This window comes from Patagioenas fasciata, chromosome Z (assembly GCF_037038585.1).
Source record: "Patagioenas fasciata isolate bPatFas1 chromosome Z, bPatFas1.hap1, whole genome shotgun sequence".
NCBI classification, from domain to species: Eukaryota; Metazoa; Chordata; class Aves; order Columbiformes; family Columbidae; genus Patagioenas; species Patagioenas fasciata.
In genome coordinates, this window is record NC_092560.1 from 3,319,815 (window position 1) to 3,341,070 (window position 21,256).

The 21,256-nt window shown below is 37.8% G+C and overlaps 1 protein-coding gene across 3 annotated transcripts in view; it reads right to left on the reverse strand.

The window, feature by feature from the left end:
- ADGRV1 (adhesion G protein-coupled receptor V1) overlaps positions 1–21,256 on the reverse strand; it is a 275,120-nt gene that overhangs the window by 149,212 nt on the left and 104,652 nt on the right. For all 3 annotated transcript variants that reach the window (XM_071801945.1, XM_071801944.1, XM_071801946.1), the window contains 14 exons: positions 19,773–19,922; positions 18,444–18,917; positions 17,528–17,671; positions 16,190–16,361; positions 15,675–15,810; positions 13,231–14,078; positions 12,150–12,267; positions 11,106–11,277; positions 8,513–8,755; positions 5,947–6,354; positions 4,064–4,248; positions 2,650–2,899; positions 2,339–2,478; positions 818–978 (listed from right to left, as the gene is read on the reverse strand). In XM_071801945.1, the coding sequence (XP_071658046.1) occupies positions 818–978; positions 2,339–2,478; positions 2,650–2,899; positions 4,064–4,248; positions 5,947–6,354; positions 8,513–8,755; positions 11,106–11,277; positions 12,150–12,267; positions 13,231–14,078; positions 15,675–15,810; positions 16,190–16,361; positions 17,528–17,671; positions 18,444–18,917; positions 19,773–19,922 (3,601 nt within the window). The remainder of the gene's footprint in view (positions 1–817; positions 979–2,338; positions 2,479–2,649; positions 2,900–4,063; positions 4,249–5,946; positions 6,355–8,512; positions 8,756–11,105; positions 11,278–12,149; positions 12,268–13,230; positions 14,079–15,674; positions 15,811–16,189; positions 16,362–17,527; positions 17,672–18,443; positions 18,918–19,772; positions 19,923–21,256) is intronic.

Sequence of the window (21,256 nt, forward strand, 5' to 3'; positions counted from 1 at the left end):
TATTTATTTTTCATTTTATATTGTTTATTACAGTTTGTCTTTTTATTTTTACTTTCAGTGACACAATATGAGTTAGAAGCTTGACTGTATTTTAAAATCTGCTTTTTTTTAATCTGCTAAAAAGTTATTTCATTATTGCTGAATAAAACAATCAGTTTTTGTGAAGTAAGTGGAAACCAGAGGGCTTTCTTCTCTCTCCTTATCTTTTTTTTTTGATGGTTGAGGTTCTAAAACAATTAAGGAACTTACCTTCAGCCTTTTAGGGCAGTTTGCTGAGAGCGGATCAATAGGAGATTTAGCTGCTTACCCTGTTTTTGTTACTCATACACTGATGATCTAGCACAGAAGCTACAAACCTCACAAGGAGCAGACCCAGAACCTCATTTAAGTGCCCTATGGTCAAACTAAGAAGCCATTTAACTTGTTTTCTCAGTGACCCAACTGCTCTTAGGTTCCTCCTTGCACAGTGACTATCAACACCAGAAGGAAAATTTACTTTAATCCCGCACACAGGTGAATTTTGGATTTTTAAGTTCCTTTCCTCAAATGAATGATATATTTCTCCCTTGCACGGTTAAGTAAAGGTTCACAAAAAAACATATTTCTTTGCTGGACTTTTGTTTTTTTCAGTGACAAAATTTGTCACTGTACAAATATTGGATCAGATGGCAACTTAAATAACATGAAGTTAGTTAACATTCCTCCAATACCCATCTAAATAAACAGATTGTCATCAGTTATTAAAATGGTTAAAAATCAATCAGTCTTACTGCTCATCAGCTGTTATTAATGAGAAAACTGTTTTATATCAACTGACCTGAAATGCAGATGAATCCAGAAGAAAAAAAAGCCTCATTGTATGAAGACAAGTTATCTGTTTGGGCATAAACTGCATAAATGGACATATGAGAACAAGAGCATTCCACGTAGTCTGATGTGTCGTCAACCACTTTGCAGAAGCCGCTATCGGACAGCCAGCTGCAAAACAAAATGTTCACAAAGTTGGAAATGGACTTGTCTTAATTCACATGGTAAGCAGGCTTGAAAATTGTTGTATCTCTGAAATCACCGGGTTTTCTAAACTATTGCATAAATGCTTTTATGTAATCTTTCATGTGCAATTTTTAGAACAGCATATTTACATGAAATTAATACAGCTTTTAAAAAATCATATTATTAAAAAAATAGAAATATACAGTAATGAACCTTGCTTTTCCACTAGAAAATTTTTGTGGCCATATTTTAAAACTTACACAAGATTCACAAGCCCATCTGAATTTTCGAATAGTTTGTTGCTTAAACTTGCACAATGCTTTAGTCCATTCTGAAGAACACTTTATTTTATACTGCTATTTGCTGTTTTGAAACTAAAATACATGTTTTCCTTCAATATTGCTGAACTGATTTTGAAAAAGTGACATCCTAAGCCATTTCTAGTGGAAACCACATTGTTCTGTGATACAGTGTCTAGATAAAAGGAGAGTATGCAGGTAAATTCTGCTGCATCTCCTTTCTGAATAGTTTATATCAGTGACAGACTGATATAATCCAGACCATGTAATGAAATCATATCTAAACTAACTAGTTCTCAGCAGGATATAGACGGTAACTCTCTCTAATTTCATTTATACTGTGTGAACAGGAAAGAAATAGGCAAATAAAATAATAGGGCATTGAAGGGAATACACAGAAAACTTTAGCACATGGTTTGCAATGGTGTGAGTAGCAGCAAGAATGGAGAATGATCAGCAGTTCACCACTTCTGAAAACCAGGATACATCAAATTAAGCTAGCAGCAGCATTATTAAAAACTACCAGGAGATGGCTTTTCTGTCAAAAAAGTAAGAGCCCTACAGAGATCATTGTCAAAAATTATGCCAAAATTCTGAATATTAGCAAATAAGGAACATTCTGTTCCAGTGACTTGAAGCAATACCAGAGATGCAGGTTTAGTTCTTTGTAAAGAACGGGCTCAAAATGTTGTCTGATAACAACTGTAAAGAGTACAAAAGACACTAATATTAATGAAGTGATACAATTCTGGAATTTATGGCCTCTCAGCATTGCCCAACACATCATTACATAATCTAAACAGTATCGTAATGAAAAAAATCAGTAGTAGAAGTCTGAGAAATCTCTAAGTTAGAATAACTACACATTTTATTATACAGAATGTTTTATGTGCTGATACAAAGGCCAGAAAAGTTAAGGGAAAAAGATGGATAAGAAATAGATCAATTTTATACTTGCAGGCGATCTAAGGGGACTTAATGGGATTTTATACAAATACACAGGTTCATGGTAGAAACTGGAAAACTAAACAGATCAATAAAATAACCTTTCAGCAGCTTGATTCCAGAGGAGACACAGAGACTTTTGTGGAACAATCCGACTTCCTGTAGCATAAATCCGATAAACAACTTCATTGTTATCTTTCAAAGGGTATGAACTCCGACCCTTCAAACTCATAGAAAAAACCTGAAACAATACACAAAACATAAATACAAATTCAGTGTTAAAATTCAACAGTCAGTGCTCATTTTAATCACATACACACAAAAACGCTCACGCTATTTTAAAGACATTTAAGATGGTTTGAGTAATATATAAATTAATTTAAAGAAAAAATAAATTGCATTGTCTTCAAACCTTGTTCTTCAAGGCCAGCTCTTTGTCTCCGGTAAGGAACCACTGCTGACTGCTGTATTCTGTGAACTGTACAGATTCACAGCTCTCTTCTTGAAGAGGGGATAACACAACAGAGACCTTTAACAAATGTTCAGGTACTTGAATAGAATCCCCATCTTTTCCATCAAATCTGTGTCCATTGATTTGCTGAGGAAACCAGTTGTGAGCCATTATTGCAATGTACGGGCAGCTGTCAAGGATATTTTTACCTCTGTTGAAAAGGAAAAGCAACAGGGCTGGTAAGTGGAACTGAACTTTCACTATTCTTCACATAATTACTCTAAAATGTATGTGTAATTAGTATTTTTTTCCTTCATAATTTTAGGCTTTATTACATTTAATAGAAAGACAGCTTCAGTTTCTGTGGAAAAAAAGGAGGGGCAGAATTATTATGTGTTTTGGTTTCTCCATTTCTCCTCTGGATTTTGCTCACTGTGATCTGCAACAAAAACCATCCCATGTAAACCAGGTTATCATAATATTTATCTTTATAACTTGATGTACAGATGAGTCTATAAGAAGGAGAAGCATTAAAATGGATGATCTAGCTCTTATTCCCAACAGATGATGCAAAAAACTTGCAATAACGAATTTGAACTTTCAAGTTCTGGACACTGTTCCAGATAGCGCTGTCGTTTATGCCATTTACTGTCTTTTGGCTGAGATGGGCATCTTGACCCCTATAACTTATGAAATGTCACAGAAAGCTACATCTCCAAAAGAAACTGAGAAAGAAATCTAAAGCATGCTGATTTTCACCTGATGGGAAAAAAAAAAAAATATATACATATATATATTTTTTATTCTGGATTCAACTACCAGTTTTTTAATAGGTTCACAGTGGAAGAAACCCACTGTTGAAAGGCATCTGTGTCAGAAAACTGTCATCTGTTTCTGCAGTCATCTATTTTTCCTGTCCATTAGCCTGACCATAGGTTATTATACACTTGCAGAAAAGAATAGGAATTTGAAACTACATGTAAAAACTATGAGTAGCTTTCAAACAATTCTAAATAATGTTCAAGTGAGCAAAACCATTTACACAGAAATTAGAGAATGCCAGTAGAAATTTTGGGTTACTTACTGTCATCTAAACCTTAAAGCATAGCTTTATTTTCTTAGCAAGATTAATTAGTCCTTCTCTAAGCAATATTTAAGCTAGTGGTGAGTTACTACATCCCAGATCTCCTGACTTCTACTCCCAGAGCTACCCCGCATTTGTGACACCAGCTCTTAGTGCTTTGTAAGATACTGACAGAGTGCAACACGTTTTCATACAGGTAACAAGTCCCTTTTCTAAAAAATATCATTTACATTTTTACTGTATTCATTTTCCGGTATTTTCAAAACATATTTTGAATTCTAGGTGATTTACCTTTCTCCCGGTGACCCACACATTACCCCTGTCAACAGGGAAAAGGCAAATTTCTCGGTCACCGCAGCAAGCAGGCTATATCCGCGTGTGTCCTCGCGTTTCGGGCTAGCCAGAGTGCAGAGTATCTCATAGAAAAGGCTTCTACTTTTATCAGTGAGTAACCGTTTCTCACCGACATCTGTCACCTAAAGGGAGGAGAAATCGAACATTTTATGCAGAGAAGTCTGCTTGTAACATTTCCTCATAAAATGAACATTTATCCCACTGTTCATTCTGAAAGTCCAGCGTATTTTTCCATTCTCTGATCACTGCAGCCAAGGCATCAGGTGCAGTCTATGTCAAAACTACACAAAGATATCCTCACTAACACGTATTTATTAAAGAAACCATGTGGGACTTTTCATTCCTTCACAAGTCAAAGATTGTTGCGTCCTGAAGATTCTTGGTATTATTTCTGTGTCAAAATGGCAACAGTCACAAACAAATTATTCTTCATTAATGTTTTTATGCTGTTTTGTGTCTATGTATTTAAATATTTTCCAGCTCCATTTTGCATTGCTCCACAAGCCCAGAAGAGCCAGGAAGCCGTAAAACTAGTCCCAGGGTTTTCACAGAACTCAGTGCAATGCTGAAGTGCTCAGGTACTTGCCAGCACAATTGCCAGAGATAATGCAGAGGAAAAAAAAAGGAAAGAAAAAAAAGATGCAGGCCTGGTTAAGAGCACAGCAGAAGATTCCAGCTGGTCCTGGTAGGACTTGCTGGTGTGTTGACTGTATTCAAATGTGAAGATATGAACAACCTATTAGAGAGCAGTGTAGGGGAAAGGGACCTGGGGGTCCTGGGGACAGCAGGGTGACCATGAGCCAGCACTGGGCCCTTGTGGCCAGGAAGGCCAATGGTACCTGGGGTGGGTTAGAAGGGGGTGGTCAGTAGGTCAGAGAGGTTCTCCTGCCCCTCTGCTCTGCCCTGGGGAGACCACACCTGGAATATTGTGTCCAGTTGTGGCCCCTCAGCTCCAGAAGGACAGGGAACTGCTGGAGAGTCCAGCGCAGCCACCAAGATGCTGAAGGGAGTGGAGCATCTCCCGTGTGAGGAAAGGCTGAGGGAGCTGGGGCTCTGGAGCTGCAGAAGAGGAGACTGAGGGGGGACTCATTCATGGAGATCAATATGGAAAGGGGGAGTGTCAGGAGGATGGAGCCAGGCACTTCTGGGTGACAACCAGTGACAGGACAAGGGGCAATGGGTGCAAACTGGAACACAGGAGGTTCCACTTATATTTGAGAATAAACTTCCTCATGGTGAGGGTGTCAGAGCCTGGCCCAGGCTGCCCAGGGAGGCTGTGGAGTCTCCTTCTCTGCAGACATTCAAACCCGCCTGGACCCCTTCCTGTGGAACCTCAGCTGGGTGTTCCTGCTCCATGGGCGGATTGCACTGGATGAGCTTTCCAGGGCCCTTCCAACCCCTCACATTCTGGGATTCTGCAACTCTGTGATTCTGTGAACCCTGAGCCTCACTGTCTTGTGCCAGGGCTAAAACCAACAAAGATATGGCCTGAGAATCAAGAAATCATAATAAGCTCTGTGAAAGCATGGCACCAAAGGGTAAATGAGGCACACCACAAACATCATGCTATAGGTACATACGCAAAATTAATACCAGTTGCTCTTTTCAACCTATTTGATTTTTGATTGCCTGACACCATCCTAACTTGTAGCAGGCAAACTTCTTCCATGATTGTGGGACTTCACAACTTCTATTTTTACGTTTGTCTGTGTCCCTGTGTCCCTCCTGTGGATGCTAGCCTTGATCTTATCACAGGCCTGCGTGTTATTTCACTCTTATTAAAGTCATTGGTCATTCAAGAAAGAGCAGGAAAGGTTTACCTTATCTATTATATGCATCACAGCAGTAAGCTGCTCTTCCGTGGTTTCTGTAGCCACTTTGACATTCAGATTCTGGAGGACTCTGTGTAAAATGGTGTCATCGAGAGGCTGATGGAGTTGATCAATGAGCCCCCAAACTGGCAAGGAGTCCAAATCTGAGACAATGGTGACGTTAGCAATGCCATACACGTCATCTACCCTGGCACCGCCTGTGGGATTAGAAAGTACAACCTGGAAACGCTTTGGAAATGGGTTTAAAGATCCTGTCTTTGGAGTCAGGGTCACATCCAGGAACATATTTCTCTGTCCAGGTTCAAAAGTCAATAAACCCTCAGATCTGGCAAAATCTTGTCCTGCCACAGCTGGAGATATGAAGGTCCGGCCAATAGGTTCAGGTTTCTGTAGCTCCTTAAAACAAATCAGAAGAGTTTTAAGTAACATTATGACAGATACAATCGTTCAAACACAGTTGCTGTAGAACTCCTATTATAAATGGGTAAAATTTAAGTGTGTAAAAAAAGAAATCCTCTTTCAAAATGCAGTTAAGAATTATATAACAATTACCTTAAATGAAATACCTTCCTGAAATAGCAATCTGTCACCTGTAATCACTGACAACCCAGGGCAAGAATTATATATATTGTCAATAGTATACAGGATCCCTCTCATTCTTTTACAGAACAAAAATCACAAAGCTTTTTCTGGGTGAATAGATCTTACAGAAATGTTAGCACATCTGTAAGGTGAATTCCAGAGGGCACAATGTAAGTTTAGGTCTGTAGCATGAAATTCCCTCAGTTCATGGTACAGACAGGCATTACGGATACATAAAAACTAAACAAAAGGAAAAAAATCAACCATTCTGGAAACCTGTGCCCAAATTAATATCAGATCGTGATATTTTTAGTCCCAGTAAAAATATCTAGGAATGCTATAGGGCCTCATTTTCCTGTGAATTAGTGCTGTTTTTACCTTCCATGAGGTTTGCAGATTCTTCACATCCTTGCTGGTTTTGTCAGTTGCCATAACCCTGGTATTATATGTCGTAATATATCAAACTTCCTCAAGTGGAAACTAACATTCTGGGCTATTATTCAAATCCAATAGTATTTATTAATTTAGTAAGAACTGACCATATGCTGACTCTTGAGCAAGGATTTTTATTTGTGAAATACTAGACCTCTTTTGAAACCATTTAGCTTTAATTAGTAAAGTTTACATATGGAATAAATCAGAATTTTTTTGAGTTCAGAGAACTTAGTAAATCGATGCAATGTGTATCTCTTTCAAAATTGCTCTAGAACAAAATCACATAATCTGTGCAAATTTCAGTAAGAAGTTTCCTTTGGTTTATCCCTTCCAATCGAGAACTAGGAAATGGAGCAATAAGTGGTAATAAAAGCACTAATGGCAAGAACAATGTTTAAGAAACCTTTGTAAAAATGAGATAAACATCTGTTTCCAGTTAGTGCCTCACGCTTCCTGTCTGCCATGACTTCTTATTTTACGGGTACCAATAGCACCAATAATTTGGTGTGTGTTCATGCACCCTCACAATCTAAAAATATCTGAGGAAGGGTTGCTATATAAACATTATAAACAGGTAAAGAAGTGCTCCCTATATTTCAGCCTAAATATACACTGGACCGTAGCAATTTCTTCTCCATTTAACATATCAATTACAATGAACTCTTGGCTGGAAAGAATGTGAAAATTTATTATCACACAATTGAACAAAAGCACTGGTCAGCTATAATAAATGCATGGAAATACCATGTAATCCCATGCAGTTGAAATAAATATGCATCCAATACAGCAATAGGATGCAAAACATTTTATTGTAAAGGTTGATAGAATTACACCCCTCTTGCAGCCTGTTCCTTGACGTTGAAATCAAGGAAGGAATCATGTTTTTGCAGTTGTGTTACTAAAGGAGAATCTTCATAATCTCTCAGTAATAATGCGGTAGTCATTTAGAGATAAAAGGGTCCAAAGCTAGAAGTGTCTGGTGTTACAGCTGTAAACATAACAAAAACAACCAAATGGGGATGGTAAAATAGACTTAAGTACGTGAGATTTTTTAATCAGATAAACAATTTTAGTTTAGAACTTCAAAAAAATGGAATAAAATCCAATGAAAGCGCTCCTTCTCTTTTCCTAAGTGTGCTCTGTGCTAATACGTTTTTCACCTAAAACAGCAAGTGTGTTGGCATCTGAATCTTGACAGACATACACGTAAAAAAAACTTAATTTGAGAGAAAGAAGCCTCAAAAATTGGAATCTTCCAAGAACTTTAGGACAAAGAAAGAAATTTATTTAATGCCTGCCTGCCTGTTGTCTTTGAGGCAACTGAAAGGTACTATGAACCAAATCACTCTTGATAATGCAACGAAAACAAGGCCTTTTTACTAGTGGAAAACAAACAAAATTAGAATTTATGGACCAGCAAATGCTTGACTGCTTCCTGAAAAAAATGCTAATTACAGTCACGTTTACTTTAGGGAATGAACAATGATTTACTAACAAAAAATAAGTTAAATTATAAAAACAGCAATAGAAGTCTTACCTGCATGCTGTAGCTGACCACTGTGGTTACCGATGTACTAGAATCTCTATGCACTTGCAGACTGATTAAAGTTGTCTTCTTGTGAGCCACAGCAAAACGAGATCCCACAGCAAAATACACTAAACCACGAGGAGCGTCGCTTTCAATGACGGTTATAAAAGCAAATCTGGCACTGCTGTTCAATGCAGCTCCTGTGCTTACAGCATAAAGCTCAACAAAAAAATATGTCTCAAATTCAGGTACCTGTAAAGGAGGCATGATTTTAATATCATTATAAAACTTATTATTTGTTGTTTAAAAAAGTTTGCATTATTTTGTATGCATACTGGATACTAACACCATAAGCATGCCTCTTAAAATGTGCAGTAAGTGCAATGAAGTATTAATATATCCTAAAAATAATAATGTTGCAGCAATGCCAAGTGCAATAAAGACATTGCAAATTTTTGCATGGTACTCTACCGCAATAAAACAGCTATTTGTACACTACATGTATTGTTACTGTAAATTTTCCATAAGACAAGATGGTAAATGCTTTAAGAGTGCAATTTTCCAGATTATGGAGTTACGCAACTGTACATTTTGTAAGGAATTTGCTTTTTCACTTTATTTTTGCCTTATGAAAAGGCATGTACCTTCCTTCTTACCTGCATAAAAAGTTCCATAGAAGAGTGAGTATGCAGTTTTGAATCTTCAATTAATATTGACTGTATTTTAATATTGAACTCTGGTAACCACAGTTTTGAAAAGCATTTTACATACAGCCTTAGTGTTTGGGCACTAACATGTTTGCACATATTTTTACAAGCAAATCTCACTAGGTTTGGATGCTGAACTGAATTTATCCAAAACCCCAAAGCCTGCAGATACTACCTGGTAGGCCTTTGTGAGGTTTAGAATATACAGAAATCTTGTGTTGGTCTGGAAATATAGGCTATTGAATTTCACATGTCAAAGAATCAGTCTAGTAATTTCTACAAACTGAATGCCTGTTTATTGAAAATAGGATAGCAATATTAAATTACACTATGTTGTGTTGCCTTACCTTTGATTTTCTATCTACACTACAGATATAACATGTTTAGAAATAGACATCCAGTTCCTGAGATTCCATAAATAATTGGAAATATAGCATCTGAACGCATTAGATGCACTGAGGAAGCAGCAAACCAGCAAATAAACACATAGTTCTTTACAAGACAACAGTATTATAACAAAAAAGATGGTAATTGAAGACAATTCCAAGTATAGATTTTTGTTCCGGGTCTGGATTTTTGGAAATTCTACTCTAACTCTAGGAAAGCAGGATCCAGCTCTTAGCAAATGAAGTCAGTGCAACTGACTGAGCAAAAACTTTCTAAAAGCTAGATGTCATACCGTATGCCATAAAACCGTAAAATATTTACTGAATGCATTTATTACTTCATCATTTCATAATGTATTTGTTGCTAATTTATAAGCTATTTTACGGAAGAAGAACTGGAAGAAGAAGTAAGGAATATTTTGGGTGGCTAAACAGCATATATTTTTAATTGAGTAGTCATTAAGTAATTATTTACATGGAATGATCTTGACTAATGGATGACAGGCATAAATTCACTGGAACGCCACAGGGAACTCTAACCTTCCATTAGCACCTGTTTGAGCGGCACACGCTTGTGCTTCATGTGGTATAAATGCATGTTTCTAATGCTGCCACGCTGCTGTCATTAAATAATGATGACACTCCTCTGGAATAAACAGGTTCAAAACCGCAGTTTACTCAGCGAGGCCACCTGTGATCCACTCATGCATATATTTTATTCATTGACTCTGTAATTTAAAAATTACATCCGAAGATGCAGAAGGAAAATAGCCATGTGAGCTAAGAGAATGCACACAGTTCCCTAGTGGGAAATCATTGTTTCCCACATCCTACGTCTTGGATTGTTTTCTAGAGTGTAGTCAGAAAACCATAGAAACCTTCTCATATTGTCTTTTTCCATTCCCCAGACCTCAGCTACGCCACTAGCCTGACTGTTCGGGTAGTTTATTGGAAACTTTCAAACTCTTCACCCTGAAAGAATAACAAACATGAATTTTTCCTTTCTTAAGGGACTGTTCAAAGCACTAGGTGTTCAAACAAATCTATTTTTTCCTTTTGTTTCCAGTAAAAATTGTTGCAATAAAAGGTGGGCTTTTTTTGTAGAATGAAGTGTTATTAGTTATAGGATATACTTTCTATAAAACACCCTAAGAAGTGCTTTGATCAATTAAAAATTTACTGCGTGGAGGATAAGAATGCAGCAAATGAATACACATCTCACTGAGATAACTCCATTCTTTTTTCTTATGGTTCTATAAAAATCTGATATCTGCATTTTACTCTTCAAATTAAATACTCATCTCCTTCCCAATTTTTTAGCAGTCACCATGGAGGCAGCACAAGCCTGTAAGTAAATATGCGTTTGCAGAGGAGCTAAGCAGATGTCAAGTTACCATCTCCAGACTGTGTCCCATACATCATTTCCTCCAGATCAGAGGGTTTTTTCAGTCTTGATAAACGGCAATTCAACACCACAGGGCTGCACACAAATAAACAATAATTACTCACATTATCAGGCTTTAGTTCAATGGAGATGTTGCACATTGTTTGACCTGCCATGCAGGTAGTGGATCCCACCGCGGATACAAGTTCATTCTCCAAGTCCACGCCATCTTTCAGAAGGACAACAGCTGTTTTATTGAAGGTCACACGCCAAAAGATCTTCACGTCTTCAAAAGCCCTATAAGCAAATCAAGAGTATATATGTACTGAAGGAGATCACTATTGTTTTAGGAAACATAAACCACCAAGGTAACATGTTTTCTGTTATTATTCAAAGCTTATCACCAGGGAACAAACTGCTGTAAGATGAAAACTTCTCTTTTTTAATTTAAATTCCTTCAACTGACATGTGTCTAGATCACAAAAACATAACAGAGGAAGAAAGTAAAGCAATTACACGGAGCTAGATTATTTTCAATTTTTATTTCAGAAAACATGACATTAGCTGCATAAGAGACACTGGTGCTCGGAAGGGATTTGCCTATGTACCTTCCTTAATACTATAGTAACCATTTGCTTGGAAAGCCAGGTAGGATTTGTCTTTCCTCTAAGTTTAAGGAACGTGGAGTACTTGAGCGTATTTGTTTAAAGTACACATAAATGCACAACAAATATATGTGCTAATTAGAAAAAAATATAGTTGTCTGTGGCAACATTATCATAGTGCTGACACTCAGGTGCCTTTTTAATTGCTCATTTTAGTATTCTTATCTACATTGTACTACACAGGGAGATAAGAATTTGAATTACGCCTCAAGCAGTGCAAATATTTTAAATCAAGCAAATCTTTCACACTTGTAGCCTTATAGAGTAAGTTGGTAAATACTTGTTTTTCCTGTCTCTGCTTTATCACAGTAGAGTGACAGACCTAATCACATTCACAACCTAAAAGCCAGCTCATTAACTTCTGAGAAGTTACTAACGCAGCTGAAAGGCAGATTTATTTTAAAACTCTTTGATAAACTCTTCCACTAGCAGCAGCTCCTGCGGTTAACAACACAGCATATTACAACATGTGGGAAGCGCACTCGAATCAGCTGTTGCCTGCACCTGTTTGGTTGCCTTGCGACAATCAGCAGCACCTCTCTGTTCTCCGAGTCTTCATCAAGCACGAGACCGCTTTGTACTTCTGGAACAAATCCTAAAATGCCATTCTGGAGATCACTTCCTATACAGGAAACAGTCCATGAAAGTAGTTAGCAAGAAAGTTAAGCTGAGACTAAATTATAGACTTAATGTGAATAACCACTACAAAAAATTAAAAATAGGTATCAAAACAATGCTACAAAGTATCATCTGGGGACACCTCGAGAAAATTTATTTTAATATTTCTGGTTTTAATTTACACTCCATAGTTATCTAGAGCTTTAAATGTTGGCATTTCTAAATTTTATTTTAGCCAGTAGAATAAGTATTTTTGAAAGCAGATATAGTAGGTTATGGGATGAAGATGGGCTTCCAAGGACAGCTTTCTTATACATCCCACTCATACTGTTGTTGAACACATTAATTTTTCCAAATTGTCACATCAGCTTTTCTTCTGCATCTTTAATTCAGTGTGTGGAAGTTTGGAGCTGCACGATACTTCACTGTTCTCATGGGAATGTAAACAACTTCAGCAAAACAGCAGTGTATGGAAAAAAAATCCAGGGTTAATGAGGGGAAGCTAATGTCTTCACAGTGTCCCATTAAATCTTGTTACTAAAGGATTTCTCCTTTACAGGTAGCAATGGCTTTACTTACCAGTGCATGCTGAATGTCGATATAGAGACTGACACTTTGCACAAACCCCATTGTATGTAAAAGTGACAAAATGGCAAAAATAAAAATCTAAAATGCCTGAAATGCTACTATATCTACATGAAAACTACTCAAGCTTAGTCCTTTCCTTAATGAGTAAAACAAGGCAAGAACAGAGATAAGCATCATCTCTAAATGTATTTTGAGCTACGTTGCTAAGGGATGCGTAGTAGGTCGGTACATTAGATGCTTCCTCTGATCTGGAAAACTCAAGATTTCACAACAGAATACCCTGTTTATCATCAAATGGATTTCCAATTTTAACATGAAAATTGCTATAAAAACATACAGTTATTTACTGTTACTAATTTTCTGGGGGAAATAATATTACCTGCAATAATTACTGTTGCAAAAGCAGCAAATCCATATTCATCCTTTCCTTCTACAATCTGAGCTCCATATTCAGGATTTGAGAGGAAAACGTAAAACAATTCCTGTCCTTCAGGCTCATCATCATCAAAAATCTTTATAGACACCCTGCTTTCTCTTTCTCCATCCAGCAAAGTCAAAGAGACAGGCTGTTCCTCAAAATCTTCTCCTTCCACTGCCCAAGTGAAGTTGGATGTTCCATAAATATTTCCAAAAGGATATGAATCTGCTCCACTTTGTGCACTCACTCCCCCAAAGGTTTTAATGGTTACTTCAACATCACCAGTAAAACCCTTGGTCCTTCTGATATGAAGTATCGCTGTGTTGGGGGTACTGTTGTTTGCATCTTCTTCAACATAAATAAACTCTGGCCCCAAACTTAGTATTCCATGAAGAATATCATTAGCGAGGATATTAACTGTTGCAACACTGAAAGCTGGATTCAGTCGTGGACTCCAGGCAAGATTCACAGGTTGAACATCCAAAATTTCCACAGAAGTCAAGTTTACAAAAAAAAATTCCTCCATTTCAGAGACAGAGTCATCAATTATTGATATTTCTATCACAGCGTTTGTCTGAAAACGTAAAAACATAAGCTCTCCATTGTAGATGGGTACAAAGTCCTCTAGCGGTTTGGCACTTCCTGGAATGGTCTGATATGTCAATTTAGTGAGATTACTTTGAAAACCAAATAATCTTTGGACATGTAGTGTGACTGTCCGAACATCTTCTTCAACTGAAACAGACCTTGAGTTAAGAGCAAACTGGAAGATCCCCATTGGCTCAATTTCAGCTGTTGTAAAACCCGATCTGAAACAGAAAAGACACCGAAGTTGAGAAGCATGAAGAAAAGTAAAACATTCAAGCAGAATAATTTCCAGTGAACAGTCAATGATGGCTGTAAGAAAGCAGATCAAACAAATGTCTAACAGTAGAGGGAAGAAACAGCAACCATACCAAAGCAAGATGTAATAAGATTGCCTGAAAAATGATGTTGTAATAATTGGATCAAACAGCCCTCCTCAGACTTAATGCACCCAAATCATCACAGGATACAGAGCAAAGTTTAAATAAAATAAAGTCTTCCTGATTAAATGGAGAAGCAAAAGAAAGTATGATGTTTTTCTGTTGTGGACACAATGAAGGAAGATATATTACAATACAGCCACCCCGAGTAATGCCAGTTTTATCTATAGAACAAACTTCCCATCTCAAAGGAAAACTGAGAGATAGACAGATCCTAACAGATCTACAGTTACAGCCAGGAAGCTAGAGAATGAAAGGAAGTTATTTTACAACTTACAGTGGGGCTTTGAAATACTAACTGCCCCTCACACTATTTTTTTTTCCAGATCTGAGCCCTATTATCAATATTAACTTAAGCTCTACCTCATTCATATTAAACATATCCCTTTCTTATTAGAAAATAAGCATAGAGGCAAAACTCTTCGCTAAACCTTGTGTCTTGTACCTGTCTGCAGAACTGACCTATTATTCAGTGCTAGAGTCTATCAAATGGCACTAAAATTACAGTGATTTTGGTCAAAAAAATAGACCCTTTCCACCACTAAGGGAGCCAAAAGCTTTTCAAAGTCACCCTTACCCTCCATGGGGTGTAATCTTAAGTTTTCTAGGAAAGGTCATTCTTGTATACTTAGTGTATTTGATTCACAGGGTAAATAGGGGCTCTGAGGACACCAGTCCACAGGACACACAAGCCCAGGAGAAGGGGTCAATCTCAGAATTTATCCATCCAGTTAATTCCTGACTTCCTTCAGATTTGCCACTGTAATTGTAACACGGTGAAGCCAAAACCTTACTCCATACACAGTGTTACTCCATGTCCATTCTTTTTATACCACTTTTTGCTATCAATGGCTAAGGATAAATGAAAATAAAATAGTTTGAAGAATAGATAGCTTATCTGAGATGGAAAACTACATTAAATGTAATGGTTTTGGTTTTTTAAAAAATAAAAAGGAAGTTTTATATAAATTAGGTATTTTCAGAAAATTTCTTGGTTTATTTTTCTTATTGTAAATAATTTGTTATCTAAGACATTCTAAATATGGATTTTTAGGGACACTAATGAAAACTGTTAAGACTTGCTTTCATTCTTCAGCTTCCTGGCTAAAACTGTTGATCTTCATTTTCTTAGCTGTCCTCATTATTCAGATGCCTATGAAATAGACTGGAGTTGGATAAAAGCCTCAGTTCTGAACAGGTCAGATCTAGATCACTTTGTTCTCACCTTAGACAAGATATACAAATTTATCAAAGAATGGACTACAAGTTACTAGCTTCCTATAAAAATAACAACAGGGATTTGTATAAGTTGTATATCTGTACACAGGTCATAATTCTTATGGCATTGGCGAGGCTCAAAAATATAAGTAACATCCTTACCTCAAGCGAGCTCCACCAGACACATTGCTGTGTGCTGCTGTTAAAGTTATGGCAAATGACTCACATTTATTTAGGCTTGGAGTGGCCTGAAATGAAATCACTTTACTTTGCTCACCAGAGGAAAATGCAACAGTACCTGAAGGAAAGAGAAAGTGAGAGAGAGCAAAAGTCAAAATAATCCAATAGGAATCCTCTTTTTGTCTGGGAATGCGCTGAAGTATGGACTGTAATCACAATTCCACTCCATTTAGGAAGAAGAAAACTGGATAAGGGTCTTTCTATATGAAGCTGTCCTTCACGGCCACTGCATCCTGCCTGCCTCCCAGGCATGTATCTAAGAAGTTTAAGGGTTTTTTTTGCTTATAAAATGAACACATCCCTTATAGATAAAAATTAGACCATACAATTTCAATCTAATGATATTAATAGAGAAGGCATACAGAGGTGTATATGACTAAAAGGTGGTATCTTCACTTCTACAACTTTCACAGCTGTTTCCTCAGACTGTTACTCACCAAACAGAGGAGTAATATTGCCTGACTGAGCAAAGTCAGTGATCAGGTCTGGTGGGTATCCTGAGATCCAGCTCACGATGACAGAGCCATAAACTCCTTTTCTGGTGATGACAGCCTGGCCTGTCCCTGATATAATGTCTGTAAGTCGTAAAATCACAGATTCAAAGCCAACCTGTGGAAGCATAGTGGATTTTGTTACAGAAAATGTAAAAAAAGTAGGCAATAACATATATGAAAAAGTCCTGTATTTTGTAAGGTAGGTATCTTAACAATAGTTATACATGCATATAAATATATCTGTGTATATCTATCTATCTATCTATCTATATATATATATATATACATATTTTTACATGCTTCCTTCACAACTCTTCAACATTTCTAAATCTTAGACTTCTGAGAATTAGACCTCAGAGAAAAAAGAAACCAGCCCTTAATGCTCGCATGCAATGGCTGTGGTACCATACAGATACACATAGGTCTAAAATAAAGTATTATTTGTCTATCCAGTGAAAAGCAAGTTGTTGTCACATTACATTGTTCACAAAAACATTCTTGGTAGTATGGTCTACCTTTCTTTCTTTGACCAAAAAATGGGATAATTCGCACATTCTAAAATGATAAGTGGATGTATGGTAGTAAACAATGTTTACAGGAAGACCATTTGAGTTAAGTTAAATTACAAACTGAAAGACAAAACAGTGCTTCAAGAGAATTAAAATCATTACATTAAAAACTTCAATAAAATTTAAGAGATAAAAACTCAGCATGTTGTTGTCTTTGCTTGCCACACAAAAAGGGAACTGTAGCACATATACCATATTGGAACGGGTATATTATATTTTTTGTGTCTCATACAAAGCAGACAAATGGAAAATTCCCCACTCAGTGACTAGCCAAAGATACTGTCAACTGCATTAAAACCTAGCATGACCTCCACCTCTTTTTGCACATGATACTGCATACACGCTCTTATCTACCTCGGGGCTGCTGTACTTAAAGGAATAACATTGTCCAGAATTAGCTGTTTTCCTCTAAGTCTCAGGATTTCCACTTCATGTAAACAAAAGTATAAATAAATCATAATATTTATGCTATTTACATTTTATAGATGAACAGACCTTTTCAAACTGTATTTTAACATCTCTATAAGAATTTGTATCAGAGAAAAGACAATATACAGTACAAGTAATAACTGGAACAGTCTTGTCAGTCATTAAATTGATTGTAATGATGAAAACTTTGAGGAGCAAATTGAATTCTTATAGCAGCTGCCTTTTGTAATGAAGCGAACCTTCCTTCTGTGGTAGAAAATTACACTGCAGCCAGTCTACTGACCTGTGAATTGGCAGCTTCCTCAGGAACAAGCAGAACGACTGACTTCGCTTTCCCTAATATTTTAGGCACATCCTTGGCACTTGTCCCAACCAGGCTTACGTTAGTCAGTTCCAGGGTAAAATTCAAGCCCAGTGAAACAAATACCTTTGAGACAAAGAATGCAATTAAAATGGTGGAAATGTAATTCCACTAAAAACATGATAACCACCAGTTCAAAGAGTTGAGTGGTAGAAAAATCAGCAGATTTTGTTGTCTGCATGAAAAAAGCAGTGTTTTCAAGACAAGTGTTCTGTTGATGAAGTTTCTATAAAGAAACACAGTTAAAACAGCAATATTGTGATTGTAATTTGCCAGCAGTCAGTTAAAACATGAGTTTATAGAGCAAGTATTGTCATTTTAATGAATTGTATCTAACATAGTGGGTCTCATCTTGATTTTAACTCTTAGGATTAATAAGATCAAAGACAAATGTAAAAGGATGTAAGTGTGGATGTAAGACTGTAATAATAATAACAAACTACCAGGGAACACAGGGAAATGCAGGTAAATTTATCTGCTGCTTCACGAGTCAGCACTGACAGATCACTATTTGCATTCTAAAAGAGAAACTTGAAAGAATATTTGAATGCATAAAATAACAAAATATTGAACTGATAGTAACACAAAGCAATGATGGAAGGAAACACTGGATATTTGAACACATGCATAGAGTGATTTTGTAGTTATTACCTGAAAATGTGATATTTGAACCCAGTTCTAGTCCATAAATAGGAAATTCATTATATCAAAACTCTCTTTTCTGCTTCTTGACAGTGGACAATATTGAGAGTTTAGTATCTTATTCTAGCACATTTGTATTGTGATGAACATGAATGGAAACAATAGATACCACAGGACTTAAAAGGATAATACAGACCTGGTTGCTTATTGGCACTCTTTTCACCCCAAAGCTGGCACCGTCTTTTATTGTGAGGTATCCCACCTCATTCTCAGGTTCAACTAGCTCTTCTTCATAATGAGATGTGATATGGTACTCAACGATTGCTTCTCCAAATGCCCCAGCATGCCGAGTTACATTGATCTGAACATACCGGTCCAGGTTCCTCTCTACAAGTACTGACTGATGGTCCGAGTACAGGGCGAACACTCCATAGGGATCATCATTTGCAAACACATTGATTTTCGAAATTCTGTTCTCTTGGTCTAAATCTGCTCCACCTTCTACTGAAATCAGCTGCACCACATAGTTCTCATCCAGTTCTGGAACATCGTCAGGTAACAGGTAGATGATTATCTCAGCTGTGCTCTGCTGGTCAGCAATGATAACAGATCCCTCTGTCCTAAGAAAGTCACCTGTGATGTCAGATTCACTATGTATTTCCCAGTAAACCTGAAATTTATTTAGAAAATGCACAAAGTGAAGGCAATATTACCCACAGAGTCGGAAATTTTCACAATCAGGATTCAGTATAGATTGTATATGGAATAGGTTGGGTTTAAATGGGTAAAGTAAAAACTGGTTCAAGTATGCACAGAAAGAAGCACATAGACTATCTTACAAAATGGTGTGCTGTTCTTCCAGCAGTACTATGAATGAAAAGATTTCCTTCGTATATCTTCTGGACACTTACGTAAAACTATATAGAATCTCCGAGCAATTTCTTGAAATTATTTCTATTTTTACACTAAGATAGCCTTGCTGTTTTTCCAGTTTCCAGAATTCCTCACAAGAGAAAGGTGTGAAGTGTTCTCATTAAACACATTAGATGCTTTTATTAATTGGTTTTTATTTTTTCTTTTTAATAAGTGAGTACTTATGAAAATGTTGACTTCTGAACAACTTCAGGTAAAGACAATGTAAGTCATAATTCAAAAAGTCCGATTCTTACCTTTACATATGGCTGAAAAAAAGTAAATTGTGAGGATCTCAAAGAAAGCTCACTATGAAAGTCTGGTCTCTCCTGTTCTCCCATCAAAAGCACAGGGGCAGAGGGAGAGAGAAAGCAAGAGAAGCACTTCAGTGCTGTTTTTCTGTTTTTTTTGCTCACCAGGGGAGACTGAATCTGACTCTACAAACCACAAGTACTAGAGCTGAGCCGTTGCTAAACTCATTCTAAAAGGCGACATTTCAAAAATGAATTTGAGAAATAAGCAATTGAAAGGCACAGAATAACATCTCACTCCATGCATTGATATAGGGGATTATTCCAGATTATAATGTCGATTAGGAAGAGAGTGAGAATACCATTATGTTTCCCACGGTGCCCTGGATTCGTCTGACAAACAGTGAAATACTTTGTGGCCCTTCTGCTGCGGAGGGTTCTGTGAAGTTTTTCTCAGTTAATGATTCAGGAGCAAACTGTACAATTCCGTTGGGATCACCAAACTTCTGTATCTGTAAGGAAGTAATGGAACAAAAAAAAAAAAAAAAATCAGAAATGTAAAATGAGTAGTATTCTTGTTCGAAACATTGAGATTTTCATTGCTAGATGCTATAGGGAATGTATCAATTGGTTCCTCCTGTTGAGTTTTCTCCTCTTAAGAAGATTCAAGAGTACGCCAGCAGTTAGTCTGAGAGAGTAAAAAAAAAATACCCAGCAGACAGGACCATCAAGTTGTGCAAAGTGAGTTATATCACAGAATCACAGAGTGTCAGGGGTTGGAAGGGCCCTGTAAAGCTCATCCAGTGCAATCCCCCCATGGAGCAGGAACACCCAGCTGAGGTTCCACAGGAAGGGGTCCAGGCGGGTTTGAATGTCTGCAGAGAAGGAGACTCCACAACCTCCCTGGGCAGCCTGGGCCAGGCTCTGACACCCTCACCAGGAAGAAGTTGCTTCTCATCTCTAAGTGGAACCTCCTGTGTTCCAGTTTGCACCCATTGCCCCTTGTCCTGTCACTGGTTGTCACCCAGAAGAGCCTGGCTCCATCCTCCTGACACTCACCCTTTCCATATTGATCCCCATGAATGAGTCCCCCCTCAGTCTCCTCTTCTCCAGCTCCAGAGCCCCAGCTCCCTCAGCCTTTCCTCACACGGGAGATGCTCCACTCCCTTCAGCATCTTGGTGGCTGCGCTGGACTCTCTCCAGCAGTTCCCTGTCCTTCTGGAGCTGAGGGGCCACAACTGGACACAATATTCCAGGTGTGGTCTCCCCAGGGCAGAGCAGAGGGGCAGGAGAACCTCTCTGACCTACTGACCACCCCCTTCTAACCCACCCCAGGTACCATTGGCCTTCCTGGCCACAAGGGCCCAGTGCTGGCTCATGCTCACCCTGCTGTCCCCAGGACCCCCAGGTCCCTTTCCCCTACACTGCTCTCTAATAGGTCATTCCCCAACTTATACTGGACCCTGGGGTTGTTCCTGCCCAGGTTCCAGACTTCACACTTGCCCTTGTTCTATTTCATTAAATTTTCCCCGCCCAACTCTCCAGCCTGTCCAGGTCTCTGATGGCAGCACAGCTTCCAGTGTCAGCCACTCCTCCCAGCCTGGTGTCACCAGCAAACTTGCTGACAGTCACTCTATTCCCTCATCCAAGTCACTAATGAATATATTGAATAACATCGGCCCCAGTACTGACCCTTGAGGCCCTGCACTAGATACAGGCCTCAACTGGACTCTGCCCCATTGACCACGACCATCAAACTCATGTGCACAAACATGCACATACACGCAAAGCAAGATGTCATATGAAAAGTATGTGTGACCTGCTCTTTCATGAGAAAATCCTACAG